The sequence below is a fragment of the Caenorhabditis briggsae genome, assembly GCF_000004555.2.
Source record: "Caenorhabditis briggsae complete genome, chrX, whole genome shotgun sequence".
NCBI classification, from domain to species: Eukaryota; Metazoa; Nematoda; class Chromadorea; order Rhabditida; family Rhabditidae; genus Caenorhabditis; species Caenorhabditis briggsae.
Window position 1 is genome coordinate 19,091,538 of NC_013491.2, and position 12,837 is coordinate 19,104,374.

The following is a 12,837-nucleotide window of genomic DNA, read 5'->3' on the forward strand; positions in this document are numbered from 1 at the left end:
CGGTTCTTTTGAGCTTATAACTTTTAGAAATGTCGAAAACTGAAAGAGGAGGTACATTTTTTCTGTAAAAAATCCGGAAAATTGGTCATTTTTGGAATATTTTCTTCACAGGAAAAAGATCATACAGGATTCTATAACCACTGATTAATTTAAAGAATTATTTGAACCATCTTGAATCTCCACAAAATCAGTTCAAACATCCTGAAAATATGGCTTTAGGCCTGCAATTGTGATCGCGCCAAATTTTTTTCTGTACATCAAAATTCAATTTGCAGTTTGGAAATGATTTGTGGGAGAGCGTGAACTGGTAAATTTCAGTTTCTTTTTTCAAAATATTGTTTCTCAATTTTTTCAATTGAATCAACTCACTTTCGTTGTTCCATCCATCCCAGTACGACTGTGATTGTTTTGATGCTATGAATCCAGCTTGCTGCCAACCTGAAATTTTTGAATGTTTACATGTTTGCTAGTTAGAAAACAGTCAAGTACTAAAATTTTCAAAATTTCAGTTTTTTTCGTAATTTTCAAATTTTGAAAGGATAAGCTTCTTTTGAAACTCCCAAAAATACATTTTCAGGCACTCCAAGATTACTCTCATCTCATAATGTTTTCAGACTAAACAGATTAATGGAAACAAAAATACATACTTCCTATGTTGCTTGCTTCTCCTCTTGCTTCAATTTCACTGCGTGTCTCCATGGCTTCGCCGTTTTCGATAGTTTTGGCGATAAGTTCCCACGATTCAACAAAGGAAGAAGTTGAAGAAGTCATCGTCTTTGTCAGATTTCCTTGCTCGGCGTCAACTAGGCCCACTTTGACTGACAGACAATTCTCGGAGTTCTCTGGTGGAAGCTTCGGACTTTGAATGCTATTCGTTGTTGCTTGCTGTTCAACTAGGCTTTGGATCGATGAAGAATGACGAGATGTCGGTTTGTCGATTTTTGGAGAACGGATGATTTCGCTTCTTGGTTTTTTTGATGGAGGTGATCCGACAGCTTCGCCCGGTTGAATGGTGGGATCAAGCTTCCGCTTCACATTCAGAAATTTTGAAGCGAAACGCACAAAATTCCGTCTTGTGGCGTCGGCTTCCTCTCCATCGATCTTCTTCCAAAGCCGCACTGGAACATGAATAACTGCCAGTGAAGCAAATCCAAGTGGCGGTTCTTCCGAATTTATAGAGAACCTCCCACTCGGTGTCTCGAAAAATTCCGAGAACGGCTTTTTATTTCTACGTGCATAGTTTTTCTCAAAAAATTGGTATCGCTCAAATCCCATCTGCTCATCATACAAAACAGCTCGAGCAAATTCCAGGTCCCATCTTTGAAGTCGAACTGTAAAGATGAGTATAGATTAGTTACTTCAATTTCACGTCGTTTGCTATCCAATGAAAACAATATAGTGTTCATGATTATTTTTCTGACACGGGAAGTACCCGAAGTGTCTGCTCTCCCTTTGTTATATATTGTTGACAAAAAATGTTTCTTGCCTAGACTAGAACAAAACTATCAGAAAGGCAAAACTTTTCCCAATTAAAAAAAAGTGGATCAAGTTCATTCGAAAACTTTGTGCAGACCATGGATAACAATTAAATCGCATCTCATAGAACGGGGTTGTGGCTACAAAAACCCATTATACCTATTGTCTTTCTCTGCAATGAAATTTACGATGATGGGAAATGCCCGAATGGTCCGATTATGTGAAATCAAAAAATGTAGATTTTCGAAAAAAAAACGTTTTTGAAAGACCATGTCTATTCAATTCCTTTCATATCAAAATGCACAACTATATTTTCAAATATATACCTCACCGTTCATCTAAGTGATATTTTTGCAGAAATAAATTTTTTTCAGATGCAATCATGTCTTTACATGGTTTTTTAAAACTATTTTTTTCAAAAACAACATAAAAGCTCTGCAAATAAAAGATTCAGTTGGTTTAGTTGATTTTTGAGAAAAACTGATCAACTCGTGATCAAGAAGTCAAATAACTCAAAAACAAGTTTTCACATGTTGTAAGTAAGCATGTATAGGGCACGGGCGCTTCCGTAAAACATTTACGAATTGCTAATTAATTTGTGATCTACCGAGAAAAGTTTTGGTGCGATTACAATTTCAGGTCTAAACCCATGTTTTCAGCATTTTCAATCTAATTTTGTGGAGGTTCAAGATGATTCATATGAGTTTTAAAAAATTAATCAGTGGTAATTTGCATTGAAGAATTTTTGATTCATCCGATAGAACTTTGTTTTATTCCGAAATTGCACGAAATCACGTTTTTACGGTGTTTTTTGATTATAAAAAAGTTTTATTGGATGAATTAAAAATTCATCCATACAAAATTAAGAATAAATAATTTCTCTTGAACTATAGAACTCCTAGAAATGTTGAAAAATGAGAGAGAATTTTACTTTTTGCTGTAAGAAACTTTGAAAATTAACCATTCTTGGAATATTTTTTCCGGAAAAGAACCATACAGGATCCTATAACCACTAATTACTTAAGAAAAACTCATTTGAATCATCTTGAATCTCCATAAGATCAGATAAAAAATGCTGCCAGTATGGCTTTAGACCTAAAAAATTAGTTCAAAAAACCGTGTAAGCGGTACATGGTTGAAGCTGAATTTTTTTTAAATTTCTCCTAAATGAACGGTGAGCTATATGTCTGTACAAAGTTATGATTTTTTGAACGGACTTGGTCCACTTTTCTTTCAATAATCAGACAATGCTTTGCAACTCTACTAAACCTGCTTGTTGGCACTTTTTATTATACGTTTTGTTCTAGTCTAGGCGAAGAACATTTTTGCCACCAATATCTAAGAAGAAGCGAGCAGACACTTCGGGAACTTCTCGTGTGAGTCACATATACAGTACCGGTTAATAAGATATACAAAATCGTGTTCTTCCGTTGCTTTTGATTGTTTTCAGAAGTTTGGTTGTCATATGTTCTATAACATTGAACATTTTGAAGGGTGTGAAACAGACCTAATTCAAAAACTGTGCATTCACATAATTATTTCAAAGTTTCTAGTTTATCAGCTATTGGTCAATTTTTGAAAAGCACCTGATTTTGACATGGGGTTTTTTTTAATTGAAAACTTTGAAAAGGTGTCCTGAAAAAATCGGCAAGTAGCTGAAAAACTAGAAAAAATTTAACTGAAAAACACGTTTCTTAATATCTTACTGACCATTTCTCTACCTGTTTTGAATAAAGTAGTTTCTTTTTATAATGAGAGTAGTTCCCTCGGTATTTCAATTTTTAGAGCAAACGGAAAAACAACTCACCCATAGGATGTCCTGACAGGAACACATCCACGGCACCGCTGTGGTTTTTCCAAATTTCGTCACGTTCCGATTTGATCAGACGTTCCTCTCGCTCCATCTTCACTCCTTCGCAATATGCATTTATCTTGTCTTAAAAAATAAAATACCATATTTCCTCTAATAGAAGACCATCTCTAGCCCATGGGCCTTTATTAGAAGTAGTTCAAAATTTCAGAATTTTTGGAAGTGTAGAATTTTTCCCGGAATTTCAGAATTTTTGAATTTTGAGATCCTGGAATTTCAGAATTTCAAAAGTTTGGGATTTTGGAATTTAGAATTGAAGATTGAAATTTTTGAATTTTACAAAACACGGAATTTCAAAATTCTTAACTTCTGAATTGTCAAATTTCAAATTTTTTTGAGTAACATTTTTTTTTTGAAAATAAGTCGGTGAAAAATAAAAGGCCCACCCTCTAACTGGAGCCCACCTCTAATAGAAGCCCACCCCAAGACAGAGGTTGAAAAATGCGTACTTGCAACCGGGCCTTCGCGGGATCTGCCATAGTTTCTTTTAGAATTACTATTTTCAGACCAGCTAAAATAGATATGGTAGAACTTAAGGAGTACTTCAAAATGGTATTATTTGAAAAACTGTGTCTTGTCAATGAACAAAGTTACAGACAAAAAACAGAGACTCGGCCCGGGCTTACGCGACAAGGCCCGGCCACTTTATGACTTGTAACTTTTTTCATAGACAAGGCACAGTCCTTCGAATAGTATCATTTTGTAGAACTCGCAGAGTTCTATCACGATTAATTTAGTTTCTCTGAAAATATTGTATTCGAAAGAAACTATGGCAAGGCCCGTGAAGCTTCTATTAGAAGAAATACGGTAGGCTAGTTTTAATTGAGGCGAGTCTTCTGACTAAAAAAACTAGAACCCTCGAATAAGTTTCTTATGACCACCATACGCCTAAAAACCGAACATCGCGAAAAAAACCCTTTTTTTAGTTGTTCAAGATTATTGGTTTGTTATTCCAAAAAAAAAAGAATACCCAATCACTCCCCATGAAGAACTCGGCCAAATGGGCTGAAAAATACGTTTCACACAGTTCTTCAAACCAAGACTCACCCAAAGCTTAAATCTTCAGTATTCACTTGAACCTTGCCATATTCAACCTCCTCTAGACATTTCGCCGTCAACGGTCTCATATCTTTATTTCTCAATTCCAACCAAGCTCGGAATTTGGTAACGGTCGGAACGAGTTGGGAAAAAGCTCACACATTTCCAAAATAATCTACAATAAAGACAGGCTGTTTAGAAAGTGTAGAGGAATTTAAACTCACAAATTGTTCGACTCCTTTCGAATCAGCAGATTTTTGATGAGAGGTGAGAACCACTCTCCCATAGGCCCCGTTGCTTCGATTTTCGTCTTCATGTAGAAGAACCACAGAACCGGTTTCCAATCCCCGCCAAGTTTCGAGCTGGATTTCACGATCAGGTGAAAGTTTGAGCTCCGTTTTGAAGATGATCTCTCCATTCGCCGTCATCAGTTCTTGACAACGTCTTTCGGTAATGTACCATCGAGTTTTATGGTAGAATTTGCGTTGATCTGTAAATTGAATTTTCTGACTCAAATTTAAGATCCAACTTTTTCACGGGATTGAAATTTTTTCTCTATGATTTTGAATGCCCATTTTTACAACTGTTCGAAAAAATTCACTCTCGATGGAACATTTTACGGTTTTTTAAATGATCTACTGGGTCACCTCACTTTTTATACTAGAACTCTCAACTACGTTTCTCACAGTATCAGGCAATAAAACTTACAAAAACAATAGTTTCAGTCGATTTTGATCACTTTCAGCAGTCTGGAACTCGGCTGTCAAATTTAAGACCATTTTGAAAAATTTGAAGAATGTAAACAGACCAAAACTGGGAGCAATGCATTCACAAATTTTCAAAAGTTCCTAGTTTTTTCAGCTACTTGCCGGGGTTGGAAACGTTTTTTTTTTCGAACCCGTTGTTGTGCAGAAACCGGAAAACGGGTGTTTTTCAGAAATCGGAAAATACAGTAAATATCTGTAAGACCCCTGACTTTACGATTTTCCAGTGATAATTTTCAAGAAAAATTTTCTCGGAAGTATCAAATATCCATTTAAAAAACGTTTTCAATTGATTTCAAATCAAATAGTATTGATTTCTGACAGTTTTCAGATCAAAAGAGCTCTCGTCTTTTTTCAATATTTTAGTAATTTGAAAGCAATTCAAACAGAATGCACATAATTACGGATCCTTAAAATCTGAGCTTACCCATCTGAATTGTTTTGGGGTTGATGTTCAAAGGAGTCCAGGGCCAAATTTTATCAATTATGAATCCGTTAGTAATTAAATCATGAAGAAAAGACTGTGAGCTTTCAAATAAAGTATGATTTGATTAAATTTCATAGAGGAGAACTCTGTCATGTACCATAACACCGGAAAATCTCTCAAAAATATCAAAAATCTTGAAATAACTTTTCAGAAGTCAATTTTTGATCTGAAAACTGTCAGAAATCAATAATATTTGATTTGAAGTCAATTGAAAACGTTTTTTAAATGAATATTTGATACTTCCGAGAACATTTTTCTTGAAAATTATCACTGGAAAATCGTAAAGTCTGGGGGTCTTGAAGAGATTGACCGCTCTCATACGGGTTTTTGGATGGTACATGGTCAGGGAAAGTTTTAAAATTATGAAACATTATCTCCTGGGATTATTCTTGGTTGTGAATTGAATGATGTTAACCGTTTTTCGATATCGCTTCTAGCTTTTTCTGCGCGCCCAAAACCAAAGGGGATCTTAACGATATTGACAGCACTGTAGCTGAAAAAACTAAAATTTTCAAAAAATTATGTGCATGCAGAGTTTTCAGTCTAGGTCTGTTTTACCTCTCTAATAGGTCTATTCAGTAAGAAGCAAATCAGCAAATTACTGGAGCCGATTGCTGAAGTTTTCTAGGCTGCACAAGGAAAAAACCAGAAATTTGCTGATTTGCTTCTTACTGAATAACCCCATAACAATTTTAAAATGATCGTTAACTTTACAGTCAAGTTCCAGTCTCGTAAAAATGATCAAAAAGCCAAACATAAACTGAAAGTATGTTTTTGTAAATCTTATTGACCGGTACAGTATGTCTAAAAGCGGATATTTCAAACAGAATGATAAGTATATGTTGGGAAGCGTGTGACGCTAATAATCTACTCGATAAATATCTTGGCTCTAAAATCACTGAAAAAATTGCAAAACTGCTCTAGAATAAAGTTGAAAAGCTTAACATATTAACAAACATTATGAACAACACTTCTTTGATATTTCCAGTTTCCTCAAAGTCGCAAGATGCTTTAAAATGGACAATTGTTCAATATATGTTTTAATATAAAATTTATACTATTTCTGATGTCCTACGAAATTCCTTCTCCACTGAAGTTTTATGTCTGGTATTGTCTGAGTTGAGGCGTTTTGTGACTCTACATATTATATCTATCTATTAGTTCATTGAGTGATTTTCAAACGTACCGCTCTCTGGCTGATCTACAATTCTTGCAATCATTGTATCCAGTTCGTCATCTGACCAATTCTTGAAGCGACGATCTCGGTTGAAATCGAAATCAATGGGGAGATTTTCTACCATTCTGAAATTTGTCTTGCTATGAAAACAGAAAACTGATGAAATCCGAAAAAGATTATGAACGATGGTGAAACACAAATCAATATAGTTGAAACGCTGCTAAGCAAAAATAGTAGTAATGAATTTTGAAAAAAGAAAGAAAAGTGAGTGCCCAACCTGCTAAAACTTGTTTTATGGTGATCTCAAGGAAACCATATGTATTCAAGGAATTACTAATGTAAATGAAGAATTCCAGAAACATGATACGCTATAAAACACTAGTAAACCAAAGAGACGCAGAGAAAGACTCCTGGAAAATCCTAATCAAGCACTCACAATAACCTAAAACACGCACTCAAAAGACCTTTGTAATCTTTAAGACATAGAAAACACCAAAACTAAGAACTCTATTAAAACAATATTTATTGACATTACTCAATGAAACTTTTAAAAACCCTTTGTAACCAGTGAGCAACACTAAAACGGGTCGTCACCAATCGTGTACGAACACCAGCGAAGACTGATGAGAAACATGACAATTGCCAAGAGAGAGGAGACGCGTTTTGGCGCGCATAAAGTTTTGCGCGCGGATACTGTAATCCACACCTCTTGCACGTGTGTTCGGAGGAGATTTATTCTCTTCAGACTTGGAAAGAGGATTTTAAGAAAGAAAACACGGTAGAATACCGTACAAATATTTAGGATTGCTCAGAAGAAAACCTGAATTTTTGTTTTTAAATCAATGAAAATCTCGAAAACGTCAGTTACCTTCAAGAAAACTTTGTCTTTCACCTAAAAAATGATTTTCGAAACCATAAGCAAATACAAAAGCCTAATAAACTATCTTTTCAATCTTCATTGCAATAAATCGTGGGAATACTCAATAAACCAGCGTCTCGCTCTTAGAATTTGATCACCGAAATATAAAATGAGAGAAAGAGGGAAGAAAGGATGCATGTACTTATAACATGGACTGTACATGACTCAGACCCAAAAAAGAGGAGTTCTTAATCATATGCGAGCAAACGAGTCACAATTCAGATGCAAATGACTTATCTGTCGGGAAAGTAAGCAAATTAGCGTCAGTCGTACCCATTTTTCTCACACTCTTAGCATTGGTTAGTAGAGCGTGAAAGATCAGAGATAAGAGAAAACGGATCTTTTTAAATCTAGAAACTGAATTGGAAGAGTTTTGGTGTGGGTGAAAAAAAACGGAGTGTAAAATCTTCAGAACCTTCTAGGAAAAGGGAGAACAAAAACAGAATGCAAACACAAGCGGAATAGATGATAAAAATTCCAATAATAAAGTGCACAAGTTCCCAACGATTTTCTTTCCTCTGAGGTCGATGGGAAGGTGATAAAAAAGAGACAGCGAGCGGCATATGAGTAGGGAACCACCAGAAAAAAGGACACCTCCCTCTCAGAAACGTTTTGTGATGAATGGCAGTCAGAGAATGCTAGGACACGAAAGGGCGGAGTTTGGACGTCCGCTGGAGGAGAAGAGGCACAAAACTACAGTCTACAATGCTTTTTCGTCTCCTCCCTCTCGCCCGTGCAGACAGGGCGCGCTTGCATTACGAAATTGCGTAATTTTGAGATCAACTTTGGAGACGTCAAACTCATGAAAAAGAGCAGGAGATTTTTAAAAAACAAGACAAAATAGATAGAACAATTTATAAACTATTTTTAGAATCAAAAATTCAGAATAATTTTCATTGCTGATAGAATGAGACGCTGCAGAAGCAGGGTAGCATATTTTCAGAAACATAAAAACTTTTCAGACTATTCAAGAGCATTATCATGAAAGTAGCGATGTATTAACATAACGTGAGTCTAGTCCAACGGTCTGAACAATTTTGGGTTATCTGTATGCACTCTGAATAACTTTTGCAGGCCAATTTGTGGTGATTTTTGGACGTATTGATATCAAATTTCTTTAACAATCAATTTTCATGAAACTCAAAACAAACAGTTTGTAGACAATTTAGAGCCAATCATTTTGATATATTATCTAGAAATATCGGTCTACAGAGACTCTCAAAAAGTAGAGGTCAATTTTTCAGTACTAATTTTCGCTTTGTTAAAAAAATTTTATCGGAAAACTGCTCACAAAAAAATGTTCTGAATTTAATTGCGGTCATTTTGAGCCAAAAAAAAAAAAACTTCTTCGCTTGCGAATTCATGGAATAGATTTATAGCCATAAACATGTCGTATTCAGTCACCCCAATTGGCAGTGTAAAATTTCATATTCTTTGGATGATAATTGTATCTGCTTTTTACAACCCTATCGATTTCTTGTTTGCCATAACAACAGACACCTATGTGGTGCAACAGATGGTAATATGCATTCCAGAGATCACTCTATCCCTTTCCCGAGGGAATCGTCGACACAGGGTCGAAAGATTTCGCCAATTTCTTGTCTGTCTCTTGTGCAAACATTGCTAAAAATGGTCCCACCTCGTAGTGGTTACCCAATGACACCGCGCGGATGCCTTTTGTATTAACGGGTGTTCTGTTCGGAATTTGATTCTGAAAAAAATCTTCGGACATTTCTCGGTTGGATTTTCATTCCGAAAATGCGCGGAACTTGTGAAGTTTTTGGGATTCCGCTTTCCGTTCCGAACATCCCTGGTCATCATGTTTGGTCCGCTCTTATGACCGGTGGGACTTATCTTCTGGGCATCATGCAACAAACGCTACTTGATATCAAGTCCAGACAGCCTAAACGGTAATATCCGCTTAGAACATCCGCACCAACGATAAGCAATAATCTTAGTTAAAATCTAAATGTCAATTTTTGAGGTCCGACAATCATCACGAACGCATTCCAAGTTCTGTATTATCAACACTTATCATTAGGCGTTGTTATCATCTCAACTACGATGGTCACATTTGGACATTGTTTTCGCTACAGCCAAAAATATATCGGATCAATAGTGCTAATCCTCCCTCGACTCCGGCCATTAAATGTGCATATCGCCCTGTTGCGCAACTCATGTGTTCGTCGAGTCATCTGGCACAGTAACACCAAAACAGAGCACAGACAGAAGGCACCTGCGCTGTGTCATTGCGTAGATTTTATGAACAGGGACCATTGTTAGCAATGTTTGCTCAAGGGAGATTAGTGTGCCGGCGAAATAAAAAGTCAACGGAATCGTTTGACGCTTTGCCGACGACTGGAGTGACGTGGAGTCCTAGAGAGTCGAAAAATTGTGAGCAATTATTTATTCCTAAGGACCCCAAACTTAATTCAGAGTTACTGATTTAAACATAAAACATGTCTTAAACCAAACGATTCACAAGATGCTGACACGGCTTGGTATTATTGCTGTCTGAAAAAATGAACAATAGATAGTATTTTTTGCAGTCTGAATACGGTAGGTTTCTCGAAGCGGCAAGCCTAAATAGCACACATAAGGTGGAGACGCAGAGAAATTCAGTCTGCGTCTCAAGTTCCTTTTTTTTACGACAGCGATAATAATGTTGTCAAATGATTGGTGGCTGTTTCTGAGGATATGACTCATCCCGGATGATGATTCACCCGTTACTAGATGGTACAGGAAAAACAAGGCGGAGAATCAGTCACTAGGAGCCATCATGAGGTGTCTACTTCAAAAGTGGTACAGAAAAAATGGGATAGTGGGCAGGTGAATACGAATAGTCAGGTTTTTATATCTCGGGGTCTTTCGTAATATAAAGAGCAACTAAACGATAGCAATTTTTTCATAATCTCCTCAGCATATTCTTGTCCGTAGCACGCCACAGGCTGGCCTGCAAATTGATTTTTGCGAACATAAAGAAGTTGTAGACAAAAAACACTTCCATCTCTTCGGGAATCCATATTAGATTGACACAAAAATGAAGAAACTTTCGTTAAAGGGGGCCAGACAGAAAAGTTTTCGGGGAAAATTTCAGGGAACGTGTGATTTGCCGTCGCGTTGTTCGCACCTAAAGCACGCAATCCGACGCGCAAACTTTTTATTTTTTTTATTTTCCGACTTCATTTTTCCGAATTTTAAACGACTTTACAACTTAAAAAACGGTTTTTTTTGTAATTTCTTGTAAAAATCATATACAATAAAATTTTTTTCGTGAATTTCCGGTTCAGTCGAATGATTATTTTGTCATTGGCCGGTTTTTTCCGAAAAATATGCAAAAAAATAACTTTTTCTTCGATTGCCGTTTCGTCTTTCTTTTAACTGGTATTTTTTCGTCTCATTATTACTCCGAAAATGAAAACAATACAGTATGCTTCATGAATGAGGTTTTCAGCAACGCCTTCACATCTTCTGCTCACTTCGCCTTGCGACGACAAACTCGGAAAGAAAAAATTATAATTTTACGATTTTTTGAATTGTTTGTGTTCTATATTGTGTTAAATATTTAAGGTATTTTTTGCATAATTTATTTGTTGACATAATAAACTGCATATACTATTTTCAACAGTGTTTCTTATCTCGTAGCTAGGCTTTGACGGCACGCTGACGTCCCGAAAAGTTCGATTCCGAAAACTTTGAGTTTCAAAAGTTGAATCCAAAAGAGACAAGCTGAGAAAAAAGGGGAACCATCAGCGAGCGGGGATTGAACCTCCGACCTTCTGAATGCTAACCTTGAGCGTATCCACTACACCACGCGTGTGAGAGGCAACGACCGCGTTGATTTGTTTTATGAAGCGACGCCGCTGCAGCAAACGAGTGAGGAAGTTACGGTCAGAAAAAAAGAGCATTTTTTCGTCGGTGTAGTGTTTTTTTCTGGTTTTTAAGTACAAAACTATACTTATACTCTAGAGTTACCTCTTTTGAGAAAAATAAAAATGTTGAAAATTTTGATGTCTCCCCTCCTTTAATGAAGAAAGGAAGAAAGGATGTCAAAAAGACAGAAGGATATCAAAAAGACAGCTGTATGAAATCGAGCAGGAAGAGCAGACAATTGTATTAAAAGAGCAAATGCAACACCAAAGAAGCTATCTATTATAGGATTTACGATAATTATAGTCTTGTCATTTTTTCTTTTGCACCTCTAAATCTTTACACCTCTAAATCTTTTTAATTTACGTAAGTATTTTTCATTTCCGGAATTCCCCCGAATGATCCAAAGTGACAGCATAAGTGTTGAGCTCAATGGTCGCACAAAACTCTCGCTTACGTAGGAAGTCATGTCTTTCTCGACAAGGAACAAAAAATAGGGAGGAATTTTGACGGAAATAACAATCTAATATTTCTAAAAATTACGGTACTAACAATAAAAAAAAATCGCTATTATCTGGGTGAAACACGAAACATTGAGGAACGTGTAACATAAGTTGTATCAATTTGAAATTGGCAGGTGGGCTTTTTTTTATTTGGAAAGGTCGGTTTTGATGGAGTTCCCATGCTTTTTTGTTAATGTTGGGCCACGAGAAAGGACAAAAAAGTTTTTCATTAAGATATGAGGAACGCAGAAGGATATAGAAATGATATTCAAATAGCAGGTGTTCCTGGGTCAAAATAAGAGATATTGGGGGGACAGGTAACCCTCATTAAACCTCTGTTCCAATTAGAGGGAAGATGGGGGTACAAAGAGCCAGAAATTGATATAATTAGGCTCCCTAATCCCTAATCCGGAAAAAAGAAGCCGAAAATGAAATAATTAGCATTGCTAATCTAAAATAATTAGTCGGTCATTGTGTAACAATCACCAATCTTTTCGAAAAATTTTGTCGCCCAGGCAAGCCAACAACACTCCGCTATCCCGCTCCGAGCGCGCCCACAATTTGATGAAGTTCAGAGTTAAGAGCGAGTTTTTAACTCAGATTATCAATTTTCTGTTGTTGAAAGATTCCGATGTTCGAAGCTTCGATAATAACAGTTTGCGAAACTTTATAGAAGAATTTGAAATTCACAGTTTTGAGAATCCCAAGCTTAAAAACCGAACAATGTGTCTTA

At 36.3% G+C, this 12,837-nt stretch overlaps 1 protein-coding gene across 1 annotated transcript in view; it reads right to left on the bottom strand.

Annotated features, from left to right (window-relative positions):
* Positions 1-6,936, bottom strand: part of CBG07465 — a gene marked incomplete at both ends in the record, with an annotated part of 7,750 nt that extends 814 nt beyond the window's left edge. The window contains 8 exons of the mRNA XM_002645728.1: positions 370-438; positions 648-1,331; positions 3,063-3,131; positions 3,284-3,412; positions 4,496-4,559; positions 4,609-4,874; positions 6,051-6,128; positions 6,822-6,936. Coding sequence (XP_002645774.1) covers positions 370-438; positions 648-1,331; positions 3,063-3,131; positions 3,284-3,412; positions 4,496-4,559; positions 4,609-4,874; positions 6,051-6,128; positions 6,822-6,936 — 1,474 coding nt within the window. The remainder of the gene's footprint in view (positions 1-369; positions 439-647; positions 1,332-3,062; positions 3,132-3,283; positions 3,413-4,495; positions 4,560-4,608; positions 4,875-6,050; positions 6,129-6,821) is intronic.
* Positions 6,937-12,837: the final 5,901 nt, after the last annotated feature.